Here is a 27,350-nt window from a genome sequence, read left to right on the forward strand (position 1 = left end):
CAGTGAAAAGCTGTCAGAAGTGGTCTGAGTCTTTTGATATCAATGCACAGTACTGTTGGTGTAAAGCCAGTAGCTTCTGTTTTGGAAAGGATTTTGATGTCTTTCCTTTTGGACATTTCTATATGGTACTGATATTTGGTAGAGCTGAACTCTTCTTATCCATGTGGCCTCATTTTCATTGATCATTTCTGTTAGTTTTTACTTAGCTTGTGATGGGGAAGAATTGTTTTCTGGTATAAGAATAACTTGGTGTTTCTCAAACATTCCCTTTAAAAGAAATAATTATTTATAAAAAATACAACTTAGGCTAAATTTTATAAATATGTTTCCTCCCCTTCTTTCTTTCCATCTTCTTGTTCATGAATTTATTAGGTCCTTAAAATATTAATAACTGCTTTCAGAAAAGCCCGTTTTTTGGTTCTCTTTAAGTATTTACTTAAGTGTCAGCTATCAAGGAGTAATAAATGAAAGTGGAAATGAAGGAGACTTGGCCCAGGGTGACAGTGGATATAAATGGCCCTAGTGGGCCATAAACCAGTGTGACCGATTAGAGATTGACCCCACTTGGCTTGGGAAATAGAATCGTTGTGGGTATCTATGAGACTCACAACCATAGCACACAGACAATGACCTTTCTTAGAATTGCTTCCTTTCTCTATTAACCTCCTTTAAAACTAAAGAAAAATAAACAAATAGCAAAAAAAAAAAAAAAAAAAAAAAATCCCTGCTTGTCTAAAGTACTTTCCAAGTTAACAACAGCAGGTCAAGTTTGGCTTTATATTCCATTAATATTTCTACTATTATCATATGATAATTGATGAAGAAGTTTAGCTCTCACAAATATTTTTTATAAGAAATTTCAGCTACTTTCTCCCAGTTGTTTTGGTAAGATCCCCCCCTTCCCTTTTTTTATTTGTTATATTGGAAGTTTCCTGGCTTACAAGGAAGCAGGCAGCCTGGGCTCACTGTGAAGCTAGTTGCGTTTCCATACAGAGCCATAATTAATGTGACATCTCTGGTGTCGCTTAGCGTATGTGCACCTCATTCAGCTTAGAGCAGATTTCTGCTCGGGCGCGCTGGCTCATGTTTGTAATCCCAGAACTTTGGGAAGCTGAAGTGGGCAGATCGCTTGAGCTCAGGAGTTCAAGACCAGCCTGAGCAACATGGCAAAACCCCTTCTCTACAAAAAAAATACAAGAATTAGCTGGATGTGGTGTGTGTGCCTGTAGTCCCAGCTACTCGGGAGGCTGAGGTCAGAGGATTGCTTGAGCCTGGGAGGCGGAGGTTGCAGTGAGCCATGATCGTGCTACTGCACTCCAGCCTGGGTGACAGAGCCAGATCCTGTCTCAAAAATAAAACGTAAAAAATAATTTTTAAAAAAGAACTAAGATTTCCATGGGATGGTCATTTTGCTTAGGAACTTGTTTTTGAAAAGAGAGAATAAAGACTATTGAAAGAAACTGAAGCATAAATAAACCAAAAGTCTCCAAAACAAAAATTGGTGAAGAGGAATGGACCAATTGGATGTAATGACAGTCCTCATAACCTTTACTTCCGCTTGGGATGCAGACACTAGACGAGGTGGCAGACACCCTGTTCTCTACTTGGAGGAAGGATGGGGAAGTTCGACCTCAAGACAGCGGCAGCCCAGTCCAAGGGGGTGCCAGTCACAGCGTGTGAGGATGTGAGGCAGGCATTAAAAGAGAGCGGCCCAGCAAACCAAGATCCCCGTGTAATGTATCTTGAGAGTGCTGGGCCTTGCAGACTCTGCCATTTCCCCAGCCAGCAGGCTAATGTGGAACGACAGGTGCTAGCAGATCTTCAGATGTCAGCAGGACCCCAGACACCAAGCCAGCGCCCTTCCCCATCTGTTAATCACTGGTAGCCTGGCTAGTAACTGAGAAAGAGAAAAGACCTTCCCAGACTCCAGATACTAAATCGATCACTTTGGGTCCCACATTTAAGAATTGAACTTAGCTCTGGTTAGTTTGGGATTGTGTTTAAGGCAAAAAATGCAAACTTTCAGCTTCAAAATGAAATCTAGAAAACCATGATGTTTCTCTTCCAGCACACTGAAGAGCACAACTTGTGACAGACTACAGGAGTTTTATGTTACTTTTGTTTTCCATCATGTCTTTAAAATCGATTCAGTATGAGAGATCTTCCCTGGTTCCCAGAACAGTAGCTTCCTGCCCCTTGTTGCGCATTTGAATCAACTGGAGACTTTTTGTCACTATTTTGTTTGATTACATTTTTAAATACACATTCCTGGGGCCTAGCTTTAGCAACTCAGATTCTGTGGCTCTGGGATGAGAGTTGGGCTTTGGCTTTTTTTGTTTTTAAGGTCCCTAGTGATTCTAATGAGCAACCAGGAGTGAGCGTCACTGATTGGAGGAGAACTCTGAGCTGTGTAACATTTTTCTGCTTTTGATTGAGTGACAAACAATCCTTTGGTTATTTTCAGCTCCAGATAGAATCTCAATTGAGAAATGGCATGTCCCACCTGAGCTAGAAATGAAAACTCTGGATTTGAGCTCGTGTCCAGTCTCCTGTCCTCCCCAAGTTCAGGCTGGCAGTATGGGGTCAGGGATGGAGTTTGTTGAAGTTTCAGTGTCCCTGCTGCCCAGGTGAAAGGGGGTGGAGAAGGAGATGACAGGGTAGTTGGCTCACTAGTGGCTTTGTGCTCTTGGAACCTGGGAATGTTCAATGCTGATGTGCCGACTTTCTTTCCTGGATACCTTTGTGGGCTCTTGGAGATTTCTCTCTCTGTATTTCCCATGACATGAACAAATGTGCCTCTGCTCCAGCTGGCACAAGCAACTCCTAACTCCAGGAAAGTACTTTATGTTGTTGGGGTCCCTCAGCAGGACCTGACTCCCCACAAAGACTTTCTCCTGTGCTGCCTCTGGACTGCAGGGGACACTCATAGTCTCTTGTCCCCTAGGTGTACAGGTCAAGCCAAATGCCACCTATACCCCATGGCTGCAGGTTTCTTTCACCTTCTCTGGCAAGGGTCAGGCCTTGTCCTCTGAGCCATCCATTTGCAGAGAACATAATTCAACTCTCAGAGTGGTTCCGTGGAAGCCCCTTGGTGGGGCGGTGTCAGAGCAGCACTTCCCTAAAGAAACTTCTTTATAAATCCTTCCTTGTTCTCTCCTTCCGGGGATATCTTACACTCTCAAGGTGAATCAGACATTTCCAAGGACATGGGTCCAGTTCTCAGCCAGTTCCTTTGTGATTTCTGCCTCTGAGTGCCTCACATCACTTTGGTATAAGTTACTGAGGCAGGAAGAGTCTCACTTAACATCCTATTATGCTAGAATCTAGGGATTTTGAACAATGTGCCAGCTGTCTTTGGAGGTATGAGAAACAGAGGGTCCTGGGCTACCCCTTGCAGCGAGTTGTAACACTTGAGACAACATAGACCCTACCTCTTAGGAAGGTGGCAGGGGTGGGGTGCAGGATGGTGGGAATAAAACACAGCCTCTTGCCCATATAACAAAAGACACCCTAGCCAACCATAAAATATACAAGGTGGAGAAACACTTGGCTGCTTATTCCTGTCCCCTGTTCCTCTTTGAGGTTGCCTTTATTCTGGTTGTAAGACATCAGCTTCTCATTCCCAGGGATGTCCCTGCCTTGATATTAGGCAGGACCCAGATGAAGGTATGCAGAAAATATAGGCAATGGAGGACAAAGACACCTCTTTAAATCTTCTTTCTTGTGGAAGCCAGGGAACAGAGACTATTAAATGGAATAGGTGGAACCTCTAAGACTTTACTTCTAATGAGATAAACTTTCACTTATTCTCAATTCAAATGACTCATTCAGATCTGATGTTTGAACTTGGAATCCTGAGCATAGTTAGCCTCCACTTTCCATATTATTTAAAGAGCAGCTTTGCTGCAGTGGGAAGGGTTTGGGTTTTGAACTCAGATCTGATTCAGTCACAGATCTGAGTTCCATCCTCCATGATCTTTGCGGCTTTGAGCAATTTTCTTAACACCTTGGAGTGTGAAGTGTGACTTTCCTTCTCCATAAAGTGTAGGGTTCTAGCCCCAAGTAGAGGCCATCTGCCTGTCATGTGTCAGCCCCAGCTTAGAAGGTTGCCGCCTTGAGGCTGAGCATATCTGAAGTGCCGATGCAGTGCCTGACACATGATAGGCAGGTGCTCAGTGTTATTTATCCTCTCCTTAGGTAGGCATTGAGAGTATGATAAAGGAGGCGAACATTCCCCACCTCCCTTTGTGTTTATGCCCTGTAGCCATTAGGGAGCAGCTTTCTACCCAGAAATGCTTTTATCTCAGACTAACTCTGCCCTTCCTTATTCAGAAGCATGGGCTTGCCCAGAAAAAGGATCTTGAGACTCTATCATTTTACTACCTGAGCTTTCTAGACTTGGCCCTTGATATGATTTGGCTATGTCCCCACACAAATCTCATCTTGAATTGTAGCTCCCATGATTTCCACGTGTGGTGGGAGGGACCTAATGGGAGGTAATTGAATCATGGGGTGGATTTTTCCTGTGCTGTTCTCATGACAGTGAATAAGTCTTATGAGATCTGATGGTTTGATGAAAGGAAGTTCCCCTGCACACACTCTTGCCTGCTGCCATGTAAGACGTGTCTTGCTTCCCCTTCACTTTCTGCCATGATTGTGAGGCCTCCCCAGCCATATGGAACTATGAGTCAATTAAACCTCTTTCCTTTATAAATTACCCAGTCCTGCATATGTCTTTATTAGCAGCATGCAAACAGGCTAATACAGCCCTTTAAGGAGAAAATTAAGTCAAAAATTTGACCCACCTTTCAGAGGGTGGGTCAGTCTTAGATCTTTCTGCTGTCTAAGCTCTTTTCCCCCTTCTCCTTTTCATTTGGAATGTAGCCTAGAAATGTGCTGTTGGGGACAAAACCAATCTCCTGTCCTTTCTTCTTTTTTGTAGCTATGGTCAAAGATACCCTGACTCCAATATTTAGGTACCTGGCTATTACTTTGTGTTTCATTAAAAAAATTGTCATTTTTTTGCTGAGTGCAGTGGATCCCTTGAGGCTGGGAGTTCCAGGCCAGTCTGGTCAACAAAGTGAGACCCCGTGTCTATGAAAAATAAAAAGAAATAAAAATAAAAATTGTCGTCCTTCATGCTCACTGAGACCTTTTGACTGTGGTAAAACTTCTCAGTGAGTTGTTAAATCAGGGTTTCTCGAACTTTAATGCACATACCAAACTCCTGGGGACCCTGTTAAAATGAAGATTATGATTCAATGGATTTGAAAATGGGCCAAACTAATGTATTTCTAACAAGCTCCCCGATGATGCCAGTACTGCTGGTCCATGGATCATACTTTGCTTAGTGAGGATGCCCTGCAGAAGCTGGAGGGGCCACTGGAAGAACTGGTCAGGCATCCATCAAGATGTCCTCACTGACTTTCCCTGAGGATATCAAATAGTAATAACAATACAAATATAGAATAGATGGTGCACAGAGATGCCCTTTAATTGGTTTTGGCATAAAGTTGGATGAATTCAATATGTGGCTTAAGAAGGCTAGGGAGAGTGAATAAAAAGTAGAGAGAGCAGTTGCAGGCACGTACACACACACAGGGTGGGGTTATCTGAGGAATCTTCAAAAGTTCTCATGTATCCTATTTAGCTTACCAGCCAAAAAGAAAGACTTGTCTAAGATGAAATTGATCCACTGTATGTCAGTCATTGAAATTCAATCCTCCATATAAAAATCCCTTCATGAACCAGAAAGTGTACATGGAGACTGAGTGGAGATTAGAAGTGATGAAGGTTTCTTTTTGAGTAGAATTTGAGGCAGAAATTAATGGCAGAGAGATCACTTATGATTTGTTGTGAGGAAGAAACCTGGAGCCTTTGTTAGCATTTTCTGATCAGATAGCCCAAGTTGCAACAATTTTGGAGGCCAGATAGTCCTATAAATGTGAACATCACGTTGATGCAAAGTAGATTCTGTTTAGAATCATTACCCAAGTGATTTAACCCTTTGGCTTGGAACAAACCTAACCAGAGCACCAGATGATAAAATACCCTCGTTTTAAAGCTTACCATTCTTTAGGCAGTACATAAAGAGTGTCTGTATGGCCCACTCATTCAGGAAGAATGTCACAGCTCAAGAATGCTCATTCACACAAGCAGTGGGAGTCAGTGACTTGCGCTTCCTAATTCGGGAGCTCCTGTCTCCTATGCGAAATGCGCGTGAGGAACAAACTATAAATATTGGAAGAGCTTTTCCCACAGCTTCTCCTTCCGTGCTGTTTTATCGAAAGATTCATGACATCTGGATGAACTAGAGCTCTCTGCGGCACTTAGAATGCCCCACACTGGTGGATTTAGATTTGGTGTACTTAGTCTAAAGAACGAGGGGAGAGGAAATTTCTCCAAATGTTACGCATTAAATAAAGCTCTCCTGGCTTTATACTATTTGTTCCTTTGGTCTTTTGTCAGGACCTATTTCTTGTCCTGGAGGTGAAGGAGAGAAAGTTATGTCTGCTTTTCTGCCTTAAATAACTGAGAAGAGAATGATTTGGCCATACATTCAGAATAATGATAATTAAGATTTATACTTAAATAGCTCCTTATACCTCAGGAGTACTAATGTTAGTTAATTATGCTTCCCAAAGCTCCTGAGGAATTGCCAGAGCCAATGCTATTATCCTCTCCTGTCTTATAGAAGACTCCATTGTTACAGAAAAAGTGGAGACTACCACTGCTATATAGCAAATGAGTAGTTCAGCCAGAAAGGAAACCAGATATTGCAATGCCAATTTCAGGCGCTGAGTTCAGCCTGCCCTTCTGAAAGAGAAGAGGAGAAGAACCTGAAAATCAAAAGGCTGATCCCCCCATGAGTGAGAAAATACTGTCGGCAAAGCAAGGACAGTTTATTTGAATAGAACAAATCTTTTGTAATTGCCTTATCATATGGAATTCTTTGAAATATTTTTCAGGATCACATGATCACATTAAATAGAGTCTGCAAATAGAATGGATAGAAAAGTCTTTTCTCTCTTTTTCTTTTGGTAGAGCATTAGAGGGAGACTAAAAGTTTAAAGGAAGGAAACAGATATGTCTTCCTGGCCTCCCCATTATTTTTTATCTTGTTAGCAGAATGGAAAATGAACCCTACTGTCAGGCTACCTCTCTTCCCATATTTTTTTTTATCCAGCAAACCTGTTTTTCCTTTAACTGTAGAGTCTTAACAGTTGAAATGTCATAAAGATGTTTTCTCTTTCATCAAAATTTACATAAAGTCATAAGATTATTCATGAGCTATAAGTGAGTTTAGAAGATGGAAATAAAAAGGTCCTATTTTAGGTTATTTTGCATGGAATTAGGAGGATGGTGCAGTGCTTGGGTTTGATGCTGTTGGGGAAAGAAGAAAGTGATTCCATCTTTGATGTGTGGAAGACCAAATGCCCTCAGAGCTCATCTGCCTCTTGGAGGTGCAGACCTCACTGGCTCCCTGGGAAGCTTTGTCAGGAGTGCGGCTGTGGCTGTGATACAGTTGCTATCCTTCTTTTACTATTTTTTTCAACTTGTATTTTAGAATCAGGGGGTGCCTGTGCAGGTTTGTTACATGGGTCTATTATGTGATGCTGAGGATGGGGATGTGACTGAACCTGTTACCCAGCTAGTAAGCATGGTATCCAATAGGCAGTTTTTCAGCCTTCCCCCCAATCCATCTCTCTCCATCTTCAGTAGTCCCACCTGCGGCACTTCAGGCTGTACCGTGGACTGGCTACTCACTTTCGGTAATTCTTGACAACATTCCTTAGGTCAAGAACAAAGTAAAGGTGAGTATGGCACCTTAGGATGCTCAACACATTCTTCAGAAAACAGGATTTGACCATCAGATCTGCAGACATTGGTACTTGGCCTTCAACCTCTTTCAGCTGAGGAGGAATTGCAGCTTACATCCCAGTGAGCTGTGGGGATCATAGACAGTCTGCTGCTTGTTTGGAACTCCAGTGGGTTGAATAGAGTTCCTGGATTTCAATATTTTATTCCACTGTCTCCCAACATGAAGATTTAAGGCTTGATGCTACTTCTTGCTACCTAAATCTGAGATTTCTGATTTGAGGAGCGCTACTAGGATAGCACTCAAGAAATCATAATAACCCTTTCAAAACCCCACTTTCAGGGGCATGGCTCAAGTCAGATACAGCTTCTTTGTCTTTCATTAATTCTCTTCTTCTTGGATTTTTTTCTCATAGCTAGTGTTTGTCTTTCCTCAGTGACCTTTTAGTCCTGAATATCTCCAACAGGGCTTCCTAACTTTAGCATATAACAGTGTGCAACAGTATGTAATGAAGGAACCATTTAGAAATTAGACTTAAAAATGGCAAGACATTTTCAACATCTGACCATTGCCAGAAGTCTAAAAAGAAAGTGATATATTTTTTCTGTCAGCATTTAAAATGATGTTAATAATTACCTTACTGTTGGAGTGAAAATATCATGGGAGGTTTTGCTAAACTAGGAAGTTGCTGGAAGCAAAATACTTGATGAGCTGGGGTCAGCTGTAGTAATGTGACCCTCACTTTTCATAAACATTAGGTCACGTGCCAGTCTAACTAAACCTTTGTATACTGAGAGGTGTTTATTTGTTGTGGTGAGTAGACCCTTGTCAGACGTAGTGCAGTATGCTTGGGAGAAATAAAAGCAACCCTGTTATAGGTCGTCTCACATTGTCTTTCTGCGAGTTTCATAATCTTACACTAAATTTGGCTGTTGTGGACAAAAGTAAAGTGACAGTACTTGTCATACATCTGGGAGGATGAAGTTAGGAAAAGATAGTGCTTTTCACAAAGTTTAGATATGGCCTAACGGTGAACTTGGTAGGAAAGGCATGCACTGATATGGGTCATAAGACTGGATGGACACTGACCTATTTTTTACTAAATTAAATTAAATTAAATTATTTATTTATTTTTGAGTCAGAATCTCACTTTGTTGCCCAGGCTGGAGTGCAGTGGTGTGCTCTCGGCTCACTGCAACCACCGCCTCCTGGGTTCAAGCGATTCTCGTGCCTCAGCCTCCAGAATAGCTGGGACTACAGGCATGCGCCACCATGCCTCGCCAATTTTTGTATTTTTAATACAGATGAGGTTTCCCCATGTTGCCCAGGCTGGTCTTGAACTCCTGAGCTAAGATGATCCGCCCGCCTCGGCCTCCCAAAGTGTTGGGATTACAGGTGTGAGTCACCACCCCCGGCCCTGGCCTATTTTTTAGATTATGGGCTAACATCTTTATTTACGATTGGACCCCAAATCCCATTTTTCCATACCTAACATTTGTTACAGTGAATAGATGTGATGTTCTTGGATCTTCCTAGGGGCTTCGTGTGGGTAGTGTGTTTGGATGTTCCTGTTCTGCAACGTGGCAGATTAAACCTGTATGTCATTCATAGTCACTGAGGCCGTTTAAATGTGTGGCTGAGATAAATCTGGCTCTGAATCCTCAGTCTTGTCACTTTCTTATGGAGCTGTAGGTGTGAAAGCGATGGTGACCACAGGCCCTTCTCTCACATGCAGGGGGGGTCTGTGGGGGCCTGAGAATAAATCAGTGGCCAACTCCTCCCAGGCTAAGGAGTGAAAGCCCCAGAACCAGAAAAAGCCCTCAGTCCTGGGCAGATGGAAAGGATGTGGCTGGGAGTGTCCCCGTTTTAAAACTTCTAAGGAATCCTCTTAGTTCCTGGCAGTCTGGGATGGTTGGCCACCCTACTGCAAATGAAGACCCACATACTTATATCCAAATATTTAAAGATTATAAATCAAATCAGTGAATGTGAATTGTGAAATAGAGTAGGTTCCACCTTCCTGCAAGACAAATGTATAGTTATGATGACGTGGAAGGCTGGATTTGAAGTTGAAAATCTCATATTGTGTTGAAAGGCACATCGGGAAGAGGGACAAGTGAAATCTTCTAAAATAATGGATTACTGAGTACTTTGAAGACTGACTTGCTCTCTTGGGCTTATAGAATCTTTCCTTCAGCAGGGGTAGTAAATTCCCATGGTGAGGGGGACTCCATTTGGTCTAGGGCTTTTGTAAAGGGAAAGGACTTCAGAGGACAACTGAGTCCCCTGCAAGTGACATCAGGAGGGCAGCCACTGGGACTTCTTGCTGCTGCTTTATTCATTGAGTTAGCCCTCAAACTACAGGGCAGCTTTCAAGACTCTTCTCAGAGTGTTATAACAGCTATAAGCAACCCTGACAAGACATTCACATATGATAACTCAAAATGAGTTTGAATTGGTGTTTGGGATAATAAAATTCTTCAAAATATGATTGAAATTTACTGGAATCAATGACTTTGCTTACATTGATACAGTGCCATCATATGTGGCTGCACAGGGTGTGCACTGCACAATTTCCCATCACTTGTGGCTGCACAGGTGCACAGGGTGTGCACTGCACAATTTCCCATCACATGTGACTGCAGAGGTGCGCAGGGTGTTCATGGCACAATTTCAGGTGATGCTATTCACATGGACTACAACATTAAAGGCACCCCCTAGAGTTGTGCGAAGCATGCACTATACAGCAGTATGCAGCATCCCTGGATGGAAGTGCGCAGCCATTCATTTCATTTTTTTTCCCTGCTAAAATAGATATTTTTCTAGTTGAAATGCGTTACAATTCTAATTTGAACACTGGGGCCACTTTTATTTGGTTCTTCATTTAGACTAACCTTGATTATTCACTGGGGAATGCATGAACAGAAAATTGGCTCATTTCGCTTTACTTTAATGGCATTTTCCTGCTAAGGGTTCAGAAGTGAAATGAAAACTGAGTAAGCTTTATGGTTTACAAGTTTTACTGTTTCACATGGCAAGTGAGGACTAAAAGCATAGGAAATAGCTTTGGAAATTCATTTTGCAATCACTTAAATGTTAAAACAAAATTTAATTTCATTTCCAAGTAGACTTTCATGTAGAGACCCAGTTAGCTCTGATTGGAGAATAAGTAGCAAATGTTTTTGTTACCAGTTCTTGTTGATGCTGAGTTAAAAAAAATGTTTTTGGCAAGTCTCATAGGAATACCTTAAAGCAGAATATTCTGATCATCTTGGTGACTGCAGAGCCATCCTCCAAAATTAAATTGATAACTTTTACATTTCTCTCTGACATACCATTTTTTATAACTTCTTACACATCAATGATTTCAATAGAGGAAGTACATTTTATTTTTCTTTGTTGTGTTAGGGCTTAAAAAAGGTTTCTTCAGCCCTAGAAACTCCCCTGAAGATAAGGTGGAGAATAAAATTGTGCTTTAGATAGCATTATGCAGGGTGGTTAATAACATGCTCCTGAATGCAAATGGCCCTGCTACACACTTAACAGTAACCCTCAAACCATCAGAGAATAACAAAAGTGGTACAAAAATTATTTGTCTCTGGAATAAAAATACCGAAACTGCAATGAAAATAGCCAGTTGTATAAGAGAAACAGTACCAAAAGAAGAAAAATGGTAATAATTCATTGATTGCTGAAGTTTTTTCAAAGCAATTTGTGATCTTTTTTTGTGATTTCTTTTCTGTTTTGGAGGGATGAAAGTGGGAGAACTGGGGAGGGGAACGGAGTTAATGTGGAACAACTCAAGAACTTAAAGTTTTGTTTACCTGTCCTGTAAAAGCAGTCTATTAAATTGCAAAACTTCAGTGTATGTCTAGCTTATTTTAGTTGACATAGGTTAGTAATTTTTTGACTCCAAAATGCATACTTACAAATCTTTGCTCTGTTTTGCCTTTTAGGTGCAAACCCAAATTATCCTGATGTAATTTATGAAGGTAGCTATCATGTTTTCTACTTTGTATTTCTTTTTCAAAATGTTTGTGTATCATGAAGTAAATCAACTGAAAGAAGACTCTTCTAAGCTCAGTTAAATTTACACTTTAAGCATTACATAGGCCAAAATAGTATTTCAAAAAATCATTCAATATTGATGGCCGTTTTCCCTTGACATTTACAGTGCCTGTAAATAGCACTTTCTCTCTCATACCCTGTTCTTGGAAGTAGTAAATCCATTCCGTTGGCTGTAACAGACATCATATTTCCTTAATTGGGAACTAATTACCTGTTTAAAAGCCATGGCTACCAAGAAAAGGGAGGTATATCAGTTTCTGGCTATGACAGTAAAGCCAATTCAAAATGATGTTTCTTGTATAATGAAGGTGTTTGGCTCACAGACGGGAACCTCAAAGGTAGAGCTCGATTTAGGGTTGGTTAAAGCAGCAGCTCCACTATGTCATCTGGGACCCAAGTTCCCTTCATCCTACTCTCTTTTTCCCACCATGCCAGCTTCACTGAAGGCTGGTCCCCTTGTGGTTACAAGAGAATGTGGCGGGGGAGCTGCTGCCATTCACAAGGATGGGAGAAAGGGAAGCGCTCCTGAAGGCGTCCTCAAGGAAAGAGAACTTCCCAAGAGACAAGAGCCAAGCCCTCTTTGTATCCAAGTCAAGACCCAATTGGGTCATAGTCCATTCTTGCCCTTATTACTGCTAAGAGGGATGGATTATCCCTTCAGTAACTAAATTCACCCCCAGACTTTAAGTCAGCTTCCCCAAAGGTGGATAGGCTTAACCCCTTGAAAAAAAAAATGGGATTCTCTCAGGAATGTGGAAAGAAAGAAACCAAAGTCCACTATATTAGCTTTTTTTTTTTTTTTTTCCGAGATGGAGTCTCACTTTGTTGCCCAGGCTGGAGTCCAGTGGCGCGATCTATGCTCACTGCAACCTCCGCCTCCCGAGTTCAAGCGATTCTCCTGCCTCAGCCTCCTGAGTAGCTGGGATTACAAGCACGTGCCACCACACTCGGCTAACTCTTATATTTTTAGTTAAGACTGGGTTTTACCATGTTGGCCAGGCTGGTCTTGAACTCCTGACCTCAGGTGATTTACCCACCTTGGCCTCCCAAAATGCTGGCATTACCAGGGTTAGCCACCATGCCCAGCCTATATTAGCTTTTGATGGAATATCGCATCTCTCCTTTGCTGTTTTGATCGAATGCCAAGGATGTTTTCCTAGGTGTGAAAACCCATATTTAACAGATTTCCAAGCCAGCAAGCCACTGTTTGGGGAAGTGGAAGGCTACATTTCAAGACTTGCTTTAAATTTAGGAATGATTAAAAGATTGATTAAAACATTATATTTATATATTTTCTGTAAAATATTCTGTTCCTTAATTTTATATTTATATATAGATTGATATTTTATTTTTTCTATAAAATGAGCCTGTCTGTATGTTTATTATATGCATGTGTATTTAACCTGAGCTAATTTTAAGTTGGGGAATAATATTGTCTCTACCTGCTTTTGCATGTTAAGCCATATTTCTTCCAAGCTGTGGTTTGGTTGATTTTTTGCATATGATTTGTGTGTTGTTGTGTTTGTATTTGTCTTGATATGGTTTAAAGGAAGAATCTCTCAAATTGTTTCACAGAGAAATACGTTTGAATTGTGGTTTTACATCTTAAAATTACATTTTTGACCCTTTCCCAGTTAATTCAAGACTTTAAAAATGTCATCTTCCTGTTAGCCTCAGATCCCACTTTGGATCTTTTGGCCAAAATGTCATGATACTAAACTATAGACACTTGAATGATTTAAATTTTGCAGATGTAGTTGGCTATAACATGAAGAGGGAAAACTAAACAAATAAATGATATCCATTAGTGTTTAAAATTAGTAAGTTTTAAGATATTCAAAAGGAAAATGATGAGAATGTGGTTTTGGTATTAAGAATGAAACAGCAAACACATAGAAAATAGATTTTTTTCTGTTATTTTTTATTCACAAAGGAACACATTGCTAATAAAAATACAATTTAAATTGGTTGCCCTGAGGCCAGCATGATGATTCTACCTGGAGAAGTTTAGCTGGGGCTGCATTAACAAGGTAGCCTCTTCAGGATGGAAATTGAAGGCAGTGTACCTATTTAGAATTAAAATACAAACATTATAAACCTCATTGTTTGCAATAAGTTTACCAAGAGTTTTCTGAGACCTTTTATATGCAATATTGCTAATAAAAACTTTGACAACCCCTGAAAAAAAATCAGTCATTATTTCTATCCTGACCCATGTAGACTAAAATTGATCCAGAAGGCAGCAACTGCATTTGCGACTTGGTGAAATGAGAACAGAGCGTTAACAATTCTAAGTATTGTGTGGATCTACCTTTTAATCATTCTGAAACTGAAATATTGGCAATTCAGAACTCTTCAAAAAAGTTTACGTGTGGACCCAAGTTTCATACTGATGCTTGTTCCACATATTCTCTTACGTCTCTGCCCTTTGTGCAAATAAGTTGCACCTGTCCTGGAAATCAGTGTTGCTCATTTCAAATCTGGCGTCACGTGTGAGCGCTGCCATCTTCTTGCCTTCACCTGGTCATGTAACTTTCCTCCACTGATATCCTTCAGCTGTAAAACTGGTAGTTATGCTCTGTCTCTGAAGACCTTTCCGGGTCTATAAATCTATGACACGTAGATGATCGATTCCCTGTCGTACTTGTTTTAAATATGCCATCCATAAAGGGGTATATGCTTATGTGCAAAGAAAAATCCCTGAACCAGGTTTGGGGCTGACCAACAAGACAATGATGTAAAGGTCTGGGTTGAATAAAATGTGGGCGTTGTGCAGTCTCAGCGCTGCAGTGGATTGAACTCAGCAGCCTGGTCACGTCCCTCCACAGCCAGACTGTCGGGGGTTTGGAATCTTTGTGATTTGTCTTGCTTCATTCTGGCTCTTACTGTGGCCTTGTGTTTGTTGGCAGCTTAATGACAACTTCATGTTCTTCCTCATTCCCCCTTTGCCCATTTAAGATTATGGAACTGCAGCGAATGACATCGGGGACACCACGAACAGAAGTAATGAAATCCCTTCCACAGACGTCACTGATAAAACCGGTCGGGAACATCTCTCGGTGAGTGGAATAAATAGGTGTCTGAATTGGTTCTGAGCATTTTGGATGCCTCCATGTTAGAGGAATGTAGCTGCTTCAATAAGACACTTTTATTGTTCAGATATAAATAGGGTGTTAAAGGTTGGAAGAATTAATAAAAGGCTTAACAAAAGTGATAAAGGTGTTATATGGCCTTTGACTTATTTGCTGCTTTTGTGCACCACTTTTAGTTGTTAGTGGTTCCTATTTCAATTATCTGTGCTTTAGAAGGGTATCACTAGAAGAGCAAGAAACCAGCTTTATCATTCAGGGACTACACCTTCATACCTGTCTCCTTAAATTTTTAATATAATTTTGACTGCTCACTAGATGTAGGGAATCCAGTAGCTTCTGAAAGGGACTGGCGGTGGAGGGGATATAATCATATGAACAAAATTAAGATTAGTTGTTTAGAATTCATCAGAGACCCTGGAGGTGAATATTAGCACCTCAAATACAAATAGAAGCAGAGCAATGCAGTACAAGAGATAGAAGTGGAGGAGCAGATGTTTTGTTCCTTGTAGCTGGGACACTCTGAGGAGCCTTTGTGGAGCAAGTGACTTTTTGCATGACCTGTGCAGGAGGGTTGGGATTTTGACATACAGGAATGGAAGAGAAGGGCATTTGGGGCATGTGAACAGGAGCTTGTAGGTGGAGAAACATCGTGAAGGTGCTTGATTGGAGGGTAAGGTGTGTGCAGGACAGCAGGGTTGGAGATACAGATTGTGGCCAGGTTGTAGGTCTTGACACAGAGTCTCAGGTGTGTAGATTTATGGCACAGTGAAGAGCCATTGAAGAGGGAAGTCACATGATCCCAGGGGTCTATGGTCAGTTGCTCTGGTCTGAACCCAACAACTTCCTCCAGTTGTTTCTTTTCCTCACTGTCATATGCACACAGAGCTTCCTGTGAGCTCTGCCTCCTTATAAATTCCAAATCTGTCCATATCTCCTCACCTCCACTGCCATGGTCACAGGCTAACCCAGGGGTTGGCAAACTATGACCCATGGGCCAAGTCCAGCTCACCACCTGTTTTTGTATGGTTTGCAGGCTAAGAATGGTTTCTACCTTTTAAGTGGTTTAAAAAAACAAAAAAGAATGATATTTCATAACACACAAAAGTTTTGTGAAATTAAAATTTTATTGTCCATGAACAGAGTGTTACTGGAACACAGTCACTTGTGTTCATTTACGTACTGTCTGTGGCTGCTCTTGTGCTCCAATGGGGGTGGAGTAGTTGCAGCAGAGACCATATGGCCTGCAAAGTGGAAAATACTTACTTCTGGCCCTTTACAAGGAAAGTTTGCCTCAGTTTTTCTTTCCTGCATGACCACGCAGCCTCCTAACCCATCTCCCTCTCCCACCCTTGTGTTTCCTGGTCTTTTCCCACACAGCAGCCAGAGTGATCTTTGTAAAGTGCAGATCAGATCATTTTTTTTTTGTTATAATTCTCAGAGTCCTCTCACTGCAATTGCAATAAAACTTTTCATATGAAAGCCACACTCTTCGTGGTGGCTTATGAGCCCTGGGTGACCTCATCCTTCCCGAGCTCTCTGACTTCATCTCCCACGCTCTACTTACTGCTTGCCACCTGCCTTTTTCATGCTCTCTCCAGTGCTCCAGTCCTGCTCCTTGTACTTGTGGCTCCCCATCCCAGGCATTTGCTTCCTGATGGCCATGATGTGGCTTCAGCTAGGTGGCCAACATGCAGCCATTGCCCACTTCCATTTTCTTCTGAGCAGTTATCATTGTCTGGAATGACCCCATTTATTTGTTTGTTTAATGTATTTTTCTCTTCCCTAGATTCTTTAGTGAGACTCTTAGTAGGGGCAACCTGGTCAGTGTTTTTCACAGCTGTCTTCTTAAGCTCTCAGAATACTGGCTGACACCTAGTAGGCACCTAGTACATTTTGCAGACTGGCTAGACTTGCAGTGAACAGTATAGGGCAGAGGAATGGGAAAGGGGTGATCCATTAGGGGTTTGGTGGAGCAATAGACATGTGATATATACTTGAACCAAGGCCACGAGAGTGGAAATGGGAGGTGCATAAACAGATGCAGTGCAACTGCAACTTTATGCATATCTAGTATAGAGGTATGCATGCATGCACATGCACACACGTATACACACAAACGCACATGCTTCCGTAGATGACTGTATGCATTACATTGAAATAGCAAGAACAAATACCAAGGTAAGTCAACTGGGGAATGGTATCTGCTTCCTGCCGTATGCAATCATTTTAGTTTTTAATTATTATACCAATCCACTTAATATTTCTTGGTGTAAGAAAGTTGTTTGTGTACGTAAGAAATCCAAGCAGCATGTATTAAGCCCAATTACACAAAATTATATGTTGACTTTAGTTTTCTGGGTTTTTTTTTTTTTTTTTTTTTGAGATGGAGTCTCACTCTGTCACCCAGGCTGGAGTGCAGTGGCACGATCTCGGCTCACTGCAAGCTCTGCCTCCCGGGTTCACGCCATTCTCCTGCCTCAGCCTCCCGAGTAGCTGGGACTACAGCCACCTGCCAGCATGCCTGGCTAATTTTTTTGTATTTAATTTAGTAGAGACATGTTTTCACCATGTTAGCCAGGATGGTCTCAATCTCCTGACCTTGTGATCTGCCCGCCTCGGCCTCCCAAAGTGCTGGGATTACAGGCATGAGCCACTGCACCTGGCCTTCTGGGGTTTTTAAAATACAAATGATAAATTTAGGCACCTGATTGGCATATTGCCATCTATAGTATAGTTGCTGGAAGGCAAGATCAGTGAGTTTGTATATTATGACTTTGCGGAAGGCTCCTAAAATCTGTATGAGAGGTGCAATATTGTGTTTTGTAGAATTTGTGTGGTTCAGATATTTTATATATAAAGAGTTCTTGATCACAGGAGGGATCATTAGATTAGAAGAGTTTGAGAGCCAAGAAGCAGATACAAAAGTTAAAAATGTTTCTGGTCCAACAAGTGCTCTTCCGGCATTTTGTTGGATTTGCAGGGGAGGGCAGATCTCCCTTGTTCTATCCTAAGAAATATCCTCAGATGAAAACTAACCCATCAAGCAGCCAACCAACCAATCAAACAACTGACCAAACAAACTCACCCATGCTCATCTCCCGTGTAAAAACCACCTCAACACATGCAAGGTACACAAAATTCTGTATTTCTCAATCTGATTTTGAGGAAGTTATTCTTTTCATTGTCAAAGGCATCCTTGTTTACGAAAGGATTTAAATTTAGAATGGCTTCAGTAGCTTTAAGTATTTGTTTACAGATCCTTAGCTGCTTTTCAGCAGTAGAGCCCACTTCCCATTTTCTAGGTTGACTTACACATTCTATAACTAGCAAGAGAAGCCAGGGCAGGCATTACTGTCTAATGAAGAAGCAGAAGCTTGGATAAGTGAAGCATCTGTTCTAGCTGTCATGACTGGTAAAAGCAAGGTGTCCTGTGAACGCAGGGATCTAGGACTCCTAAATCCCAGTTAAGGACTGTCCAAAGCAGGGAAGAGACTGTACTGTGGTACTGCTGCATGGTTGGGGAACTTTCAGGCCAAGTCATCTAACCTCCCCCATCGCAGTTTTCTTATTTATCAAATGGAGTTTGACTTTGTTTATTTAGGTATTCTCCATCTATCTGTAGAAGTCTGCAATTTAATAATAAAGAAACTTATAGCTAAAATACTATGATCTCTTTCCCATGAAAACATTAGTTAGAAATAAAGATTTTTAAAAAACACCCCAAGTCATGAGGTCAGCTTGAGTGAAATGGTTACGTTTATCCATAATTAGCTTTGTAGGAGTTGCTACCATTCTGTTTGTATATAGGCTGCAGAGACGGAGTTAGATCTGTATTGGCTGGGCACGGTGGCTCATGCCTGTAATCCCAGGACTTAGGCTGAGGCAGGCGGATCACCTGAGGTTGGGAGTTCGAGACCAGCTTAACCAACATGGAGAAACCCCGTCTCTACTAAAAATACAAAATTAGCCAGGTGTGGTGGCACATGCCTGTAATCCCAGCTACTAGGGAGGCTGAGGCAGGAGAATCACTTGAACCTAGGAGGCGGAGGTTGTGGTGAGCCAAGATCGCACCATTGCACTCCAGCCTAGGCAGCAGGAGTGAAACTCCATCTCAAAAAAAAAAAAAAAAAGTCTATACTCAAACATTTGCAGAAGCGTTTTTGGGGAGATATACTCACAGTTAAAGTACCAGAGAAGAGAATGATCATTACTTTTGCTCCACACCGGCCAAGAGCTTTGTATGTCTTCTTTTAGTGCTCTGTGATTTATTTAATGCTCTTCTCATCTGACATGAAAGATGGTGTCCTGGGATAATTAGCCGTATGTTTTTATTTTCCTGCCTTCATTCTCAACCACATGCTTTGCAGAGACAGTGTAGTGGATAAATCACAGGATTTATACTTGGGCAGACTTGGTTCCATTTCCAAGCTCAGAAGGTGTGACTGTGAGCAGCTTACTTAATTTTTTTGTAAATCTTAGTTTTTTCATCATCATCATCATCACAGCTAACATTAATTTATTATATATTGTAGTAGATACTGTTCCAAACCCAATATCTGCATTAACTCATTGAGGATTTACAATAACCTACAAAGTAGAATAATTATATTCTCCATCTTACACATGAAGATTATGAGATGCAGAGACGTTAAGTAATTCTGAAGTCATGCAGCTGAGTGAGAAATCTAGATTTTATACTCAGGAAAAACCCATGGTCTTAATCTCTACCCTATAATGCTTCTCACTATGAGATGGGTATATCAGTCAGAGTAAGCTATGCTGCAGTAACAAAACCTCCACATCTTGGGGACTTAAAACAACAAAGATTTCTTTCTTGCTTCGTTTCGTGTATTGGCTAGGAGCTCTGTTCAGCCTTGTCCTTGTTCCAGGACTGTGGATGACAAAGCATCCACATTTTTAAAGGTTAGCCTTTTTCTTTATGACAGAGATAAAGAGCACTGTGGAGCAGGTGGAGCAGGGTTCCTCAACCTTGGTACTATTGGCGTTTGGGGATAAATAATCCTTTGTTTGGGGAGCTGTCTTGGGCACAGTAGGATGTTAATAATGCCTGGCCTCTACCCACTAGGTGCTAGTAGTACTTTCCCCCTCATTGTGACAACCCCAAATTGTCAAGTGTCCCCTGGATGGCAATATTATTGTCCCTGGTTGAGAAACACTGCCTTAGACTAAGATCTTGGACAAGAAGTGAAGTTCTACACCCTGGCAGTGACACAAGTCTCAACTAGTCACATGAACCACTTAACCACAAGCAAGCCAGGAAATGTATCCTACAAAGAGAAACACAGAGAAAACCAGAAGTATTAGACAAACAGCATTAATGATTACTATGGATAGGGATAATAACATCCATCTTAAAAATTGTGCAGATTCTTAAGCCAGAATGGCTCTCTAAGAAATCTCAGAGCAGGCATTGGCGACTATGTTCAAGTCCAGCTGCTGCCATTGTAAATAAAGTTTTATTGGAACACAGTTATGCCCATTTATTTACATATCATCATTGGCTGCTTTCATGCTCCACCGGCAGAGCTGGATCCTTAGTTGCGACAGAGACTGCAAGGCTGGCAAAGCCTGAAGTATTTACCATCTGACCTTTACAGCAAAAGTTTGCCAACTCCTGGTTTAGAGAAGCCAACTGTTTTTGGAAGCAGGACTTTGGGCTGAGTAAGACTGGAAGGAGACACATAGTGCCGCTGACAACTTTGCTCTAAAATGTTAAGATGCACTTAGAGGAGCACCATGCCTTGGTCAGCAGCAATGGTAGCAGAGTGATCGCATTTCTATGTGTACCTCTGTCATCTCTACCTCTGGGATGGGAGAGGATTCACATATATCTACATCTACCCTCTTGACTTGTGTAATCCACACCTGGCAATTACATTTTTAAACTTACTTAAACTTTTTTAGGCTTATATCATATATATGGGGAAATGCACATATCATAAATGTACAACCCAATGGGCTTTGACAAGTGGAACTCACCCCAGAAGTGCCCTCCTGCTCCCTTCCAGTGCCACTCACTCTTCCCAGGGTACCCTGACTTCTAAGAGCAACAATAGCTAACCTTAAAAATAGCCTTTTATTATGGACAATTTTCAAACATGCACTTCAGTAGAGAGAATAGTAAAATGAACCCCATTGTATTCTTCACCAGCTTCAAGAATTATCGGGCTGGATGCGGTGGCTCATGCCTATAATCCCAGAACTTTGGGAGGTGTAGGTAGAAGAATTCCTTGAGCCCGGGATTTCAACACCAGCCTGGGCAATATGGCAAAACCCTGTCTCTGCAAAAAAACTTAAAAATGAGCCAGGTATAGTGGTGTTTACCTGTAGTCCTAGCTACTCAGGAGGCTGAGGTGGGAAGATACCTTGAGCCCAGGAGGTCGAAGCTGCAGTGAGCCATGATTGTGCTATTGCACTTTAGCCTGAGCAACAAAGTGAGACTCTGTCGCACACACACACACACACAGAAAAATCACCAGTATTTTGCTGTTCATATTTCATATTCTCTCTCTCCCTTTCTCTGCCCACCTCTCTTTCTCTCTCTCCTCTCTCTTTAGATGGATGGAGAGAGAGCTGTAATATTTTTAAAATGCCAATTGGATAGCCATTTTTATAAGCTTTAACTTATGTTTTCTCATTTGTAAAGTAGGCATAATAATAGATCTTACATACTTCACTATAGGGTTGTCACAGATTAAGTGAGTTGGTGTACATAAGGCTGTTATAAGAACAAGTGGTAAGCATTCAATAAATATGAACTGCCTGTATCATTATCATCGTCATGATCATCATCACCATATAATTATAGGAAACTAAATAGCAAGGTTATAACCACCCTCCCTTCCTTTCTCTAGGTCTATGCTGTGGTGGTGATTGCGTCTGTGGTGGGATTTTGCCTTTTGGTAATGCTGTTTCTGCTTAAGTTGGCAAGACACTCCAAGTTTGGCATGAAAGGTAAGAAGGGTTGTGTTTACTTAGCTTCTTATGTGGATCATTTTTGGCTTATGACTAATGCTAATTACCACTAAAGAAGGAAGTGGCTAGATTTATGATGATTAGGTTTTAAGGCTAAAAAAATAGCAACAAGGCTTTGATACTACAAATCAAGACAGAGCAAAATAATGTTGATTACTCAGCACTACCCACTTTTCCATGAGAACAGTTGTCCCGGGAGACAGAACTGGGTTCTCGAGTATCAAGGGACTAATAAAGATATGACAAAGAAATAGTACTTGATGTTTCTTTTGCTCCAGAAAGGCAGGTGAGACACAGTGGGGATAGGATAACCTGGACACATGTATTTTGTGCAGAAAGGTCTATGCTGCTGTACATTTGATTCCCAAATCTTCAGTGGTATGCTTTTGGTGTTGTTCCTGCTTTTCCAGATCCTCATTCTTTGAAATTTAAACAACAGTGTTATGAAGCAAAATAAGAACAGCTATCAGCAGTATATGGAAGCTTCGTGAATACATAGCTTTTTTTTTTTTAATTTAAGTGGAAAAATTAGCAGGGCTGGATTAAAAATTAGACACTAATTGACCCAAAATAGATAACTTGTCTTTTTTTAGAGGATGGAAAATTAATTTTACAGGGAAAACTTGTATAAATTTCTTGTTACATAAAAAATGCCTTGGAGCAGTGATTTAATGATTTAAAACCATTTGCTCTGAAGTTTAAACTTATGTATTGGATAATATGCTAGTGTTGTATTTTGTGTGGTCTCCTATAGATAGACACTATTTAAAAGTGTCTAAATGGTGTCTTAGTTGTGTTGGAGAGTAGGTCAGGTGGATTTTCTTTATCTGTATGGTCTGTTAGAATTACGGGTAATGTTGCTAATATTGCTATTTACTTGAAAGGGAATGTTTCAGTAGCAATAAGTTGCCCAGCATACACTGACATCTGGGATAGAGCAGATCTATTTCTGATGTTTCCTCTTTTCCCTTTGTTGGTGCCTGTGAACATTTCTAAGCCAGAAATGAACAGGGAGGAGTGGTGGTAAACTGGGGCTTAAAATAACTCCAAAAACCTCGTCCTGGTTCCTGCTTGGCCAGCTGAACCTTGATGTTTCGTCAGGGGAGGAAAGATCTTTCATTCTCCAATTATAAATAAAGCTTGGGAGAGGGACCACCCCACAGTGATTTTAATTCATCCTGTGGGGTGGTTCTCAAACTTGACTGTGTGCCAAAAACTCCTGTAGGACTTGAGAAAACACAGATTCCTGGGCTACCCCCAGAGTTTCTGCTTTAGCAGGTCTAGTGTTCACCTGACAGGTGGCATTTCTAACAGTTTCTGGAGAATACTGATCCTGCTTGCCCTGGTTGTTGTGTTCTCTACACAACAGTGTAGAGAATCACTGTTCTCTACAATAAACATGGGCTGCCAGGCCCCCTTCGGAATGTGACAAGATGTTGGTAGAAACATCGCAAACCAAACTCACCCACAGCTTTGCACACATTTTGGGATCCCCATATCTCAGCTGCACCCAGGCCCAGGCTAGGCGGCTGCTCTGTGTGTGCCGCACCCTACCATGGCATTTGGCGGTTCTCATGTTTATCAGGTGCTTTCCTTCCTTAGAGGCACTTGGACTGGATGTCTCTAAACATAGATTTCACTGGAGGCTACCAACTAACATTAGAGTTTCCGGTCTTGAAGGGTTTAGTTTGAAATATTTCATCCCATGAGCTTTTTGGAGAGAGGATATACCCAGGTTCTTCTGGGATCTCAGCAAAAGCTAAGTGGGAATCCATGGAGCAAAATTTAGGAACTTCTTCCCACCCTTGGTTTAGGAAAATCACTGGCAGAATTACCAGTAAATGGCAACCTACTCCTTACAATGTGGCAATGGAGGAGAAAAAACGTAGACATTTTCTTTCAGAGAAGAAAATTATGTTGCATATTGAGACTCCAGCACTAACGCTGAAACAGTATTTCATTTAGATAATTTGGGGTGATTACCACTAAAGCGTCTACATTTTCTAAGTATAACCTGAGGGCATCCTTAATGAATTATAAGAAAGAGTGTGCTTAACCCTGCCACAGAGCCAGTAAATGGCTTCCTACAGCAGTAACTACTATACATATTGTATGTTTTGTTCCCTCATTCCTACACTCAAATAAAATCATTTTTAGAAATTTTGTCTCAGAGACTTTTTTTTTTAGAATAGCTTACTGTTCTATTTTAAGCTACATGTCTATCTGGGGCATGATGTGAATAAAAAGAGCCTGATCTGGGGTTATTGTTTTGCAAGTCAGATGTCGAGTTGATAATCTTTGGGGATCTAGAAATTAAGATATGGTTCATGTATCGAGTGCAGATGAAACTGCTTAAAACGTGGTATTTAAACATTAATGTGAGTCAGTGTATTTTAAATGCTATTAGAGCTGAGATTACCACTGAAAAACATATGTCTTAAAAAAGGGAAGAAAATGTAAAAATACTATTATGCTTCCGAAAATAACCAGGCAATGTATTAGTTGTGGTTTCTTAGTAACAATGGTATGAACTGTGCATAGCTTTGGCCAGGACTAGGCACCATGTAAGAGGCTTGTGGCTGCTGTGCAGATGAGCTGTTCAGAATGTTATTCCTCCCTTCCTAAGCATCTTTGGGGAGGGTCTAAGCTCATCCTTATTCTCTTTTGCTGGAGGCAGATGGGACAGGAGGAAGGTGGCCGGCTCACCCATAGGCACTCACAGCTTTTTGCCCATCCCTAGCAATGCGTGGTTTATTTCGAGTGTTGACTGTTTCAATCTGTAATGGAAAACTCGAGAATATAAATGACAGTTCAATGCTGCTGATATGAAGGGCCCAGAGGAACAAACCCCAGAAACCTCTTAAGGTCACCACACTACAGCTGAATGCAGGGCAACACAAGCTTTATGGATTGGCCTGAGATCCACCCCTTACTCCTGCAAACATTACTTATGGTATTGCTCCCATGGGGAGGTGATTTCTAAATTCCAGACTAGTGAGTGAAACTTGGATTTGTAAATGCAGCCAGTGAATTGCGGTGTTGTCTTTGAAGATGGGTCTGCAGGTCTGTAAGCTTCATCGGGTTTTGTTCCTTGTTCTGTGGATTCATCGTAAACCAAATGCTGATGGTCCACTCCAGAACAGGCAGCACAGACTTTGAGCTCAATGGTAACAGCATTCATATTTGTGGTGTTCATCTTTATCTACTGAGTGCCTAGCCCAGAGTTGGCGCTCAATACATATTAACGACAGAATGATCAGAGAAGATTTTCAACTCCGTCCACCTAAGTTTGGTAATTGGAAAACAGTTGGTATTTGGAGGATGGCTAAACAGTGAGTGACTAAAGAGAGAACCTGAGACTTTTCTAAGTTTCTAAAAGAGACAAAGTCCCACCTCTTTTTTTTTTTTTTTTTTTTTTTTGGTTATTCCATATGAGTCATGGCCATAGACAAGAGATCAGTTTGTCCCGGTTTTGTCTCAGGGTATGTAGGTTTTCACACACTGTTTTCAACAATCGTCATTGTTTAAGTTTGGAGGATTCACTTTGACTTTTTATTTTGCATGTGAACATCTTCAATTTCTACCTCCCTACCTTTGAAAGTATCGTTTTGGAATATGTTGTTTTTTCAGTTCTGAAGTTGGCAAAAGTGCTAGATTGGGGATTATATCTTGCGGTAAACCTAGAATTTATGTTTTATTCTTGCTTGATAGAGTTTAAGCTTCTTGCTGCTAGTGTCCAATAGGCTCCCGGCCCTGTTTCCATAAAGATGTCAAGGGGTAGAATTTCTCCCAGTCAGTTTTTCCTTGTTTATTTCTGTGCCTTTACACTGTCCTATTGCTTTTTTGGTTGATATGTAGCTACCATAATTGCAGAAGCCAAATAATGCCCTTCTGTTAGTGTTGGCCATCTATGTAGGGCTTATTCATACATATGTTTAATATGTATGAATAAAATGTATACCAAATCTATCTAAATCTATGTTGGTATCAATATCCCTATATGAAAATGCATAATATTATCCCGTTTCTTCTAAGACTGCCTCTGGTTTGTTTTAATTTTAGTTTTCACTGAAGTAGGGCTGAAAGAATTTTCCAGAACAGCTCCATTGCCAAAGGAATAGGCAACCATGCCTTTGAATGCTCTCCTTGTGTTGTAACCAAGTCTTGTGTTTAGCTCTCGCATTGCTTCCTGGCTCCGTGTCTTCACTGAAGATGTAGGAGTGCATGTGAAGGGAAAATGGAAGCATTGAGGAGCACCAGGGCTGCCAAGTCTTCAAAGGGTGCTCCACATTGGGAGCCCTGCCTGTGGCATTGATGGTGTACAGGGATGCAAAAAATATAAGGGAGCCAGCAGGGAGGAGGGAGCTTGGCATTCATCACCCTGCTGGAGGATAGTTTCGGCTATCAGTTTTGTGTTATTTACATTTCCTGATGGAAGTCCACATATGATATCTAATTCCTAAGTACTAATGCAGCCTTTGTCACTCGAGAGTGAAATATCTAAATGACCCTAAGAAATCTCTGTAGAAGAGACTAGAAGAGGAAGCTTTCTTCTCATTCAGTGCTAATAGACTGCACAGATTTCCTCTGCAGCCTCTGATTCTTGTGTGTAAACTCCCCTATCCACATTCATTTGTCCTACTTAAGTGTTGGAGGTTTCCAACTAGTAAAGGCTGGAAAGCTACCCTGCCTTGGGATGCAGATCTGGGTTTTCCTAAGTCCAGACTGAAGGCCCACAGTTCAACTTTCTGCTCTTATAAATGATCTCTGAGTGTCTTTCAATAGCAACCAAAAATCTGCCTATTTAAAAATAGTCATAAATATAGCGGGGCCAAAGCTAAAGAGGTTGAAGGTTAAAGCCTTTTATATGAGCTGAAAACAATTCTGGGAAGTTTAAGAGGTTGAGTTTAACAGATATTTGGATCAACTTTTAAGAGGAAAAAATGTGACCAAAAGCCAGAAACACAGTTGTAGAAACATCTGTAAGGACAAACTGTTTTCCATATGCACCCTCTTCCTTCTTCTTTTTTTTAAAGAAAAATACCATCGAAAAATTAGAATGGTAACAATTGAATGCCTTCTTGTTTTTCAAAATTTCAAGGAGTTTAGAAATATATAAACATAAAAATGGATATTCCCATCACCTTCTTCTGCATGACCATTTCCACTCCTAGAAATAACTTTCTTTAACTGTATAGGGTGCATATAGTATGTAAACAATCAAATATATGGCTTCATTTTTGATTCCATAAGGAAATTATAATACCAGTCTTGTTCTGCATTTTTTGGGGGTAACAATTTGCCTTGCGGATTTTTCTTTATCAGTACCTAGCTATCTACTACATTCCATTTAATAGTATTTCCCAGTTGTCTGA

The 27,350-nt window shown here is 41.0% G+C and overlaps 1 protein-coding gene across 18 annotated transcripts in view; it reads left to right on the plus strand.

Moving 5' to 3' along the window:
- NTRK2 (neurotrophic receptor tyrosine kinase 2) overlaps positions 1-27,350 on the plus strand; it is a 358,176-nt gene that overhangs the window by 61,891 nt on the left and 268,935 nt on the right. For all 18 annotated transcript variants that reach the window (XM_016961053.4, XM_054658057.2, XM_063787833.1 and 15 more), the window contains 3 exons: positions 11,776-11,811; positions 14,846-14,946; positions 21,855-21,954. In XM_016961053.4, coding sequence (XP_016816542.1) covers positions 11,776-11,811; positions 14,846-14,946; positions 21,855-21,954 — 237 coding nt within the window. The remainder of the gene's footprint in view (positions 1-11,775; positions 11,812-14,845; positions 14,947-21,854; positions 21,955-27,350) is intronic.

Source organism: Pan troglodytes, chromosome 11, assembly GCF_028858775.2.
Source record: "Pan troglodytes isolate AG18354 chromosome 11, NHGRI_mPanTro3-v2.0_pri, whole genome shotgun sequence".
Taxonomy (NCBI): Eukaryota; Metazoa; Chordata; class Mammalia; order Primates; family Hominidae; genus Pan; species Pan troglodytes.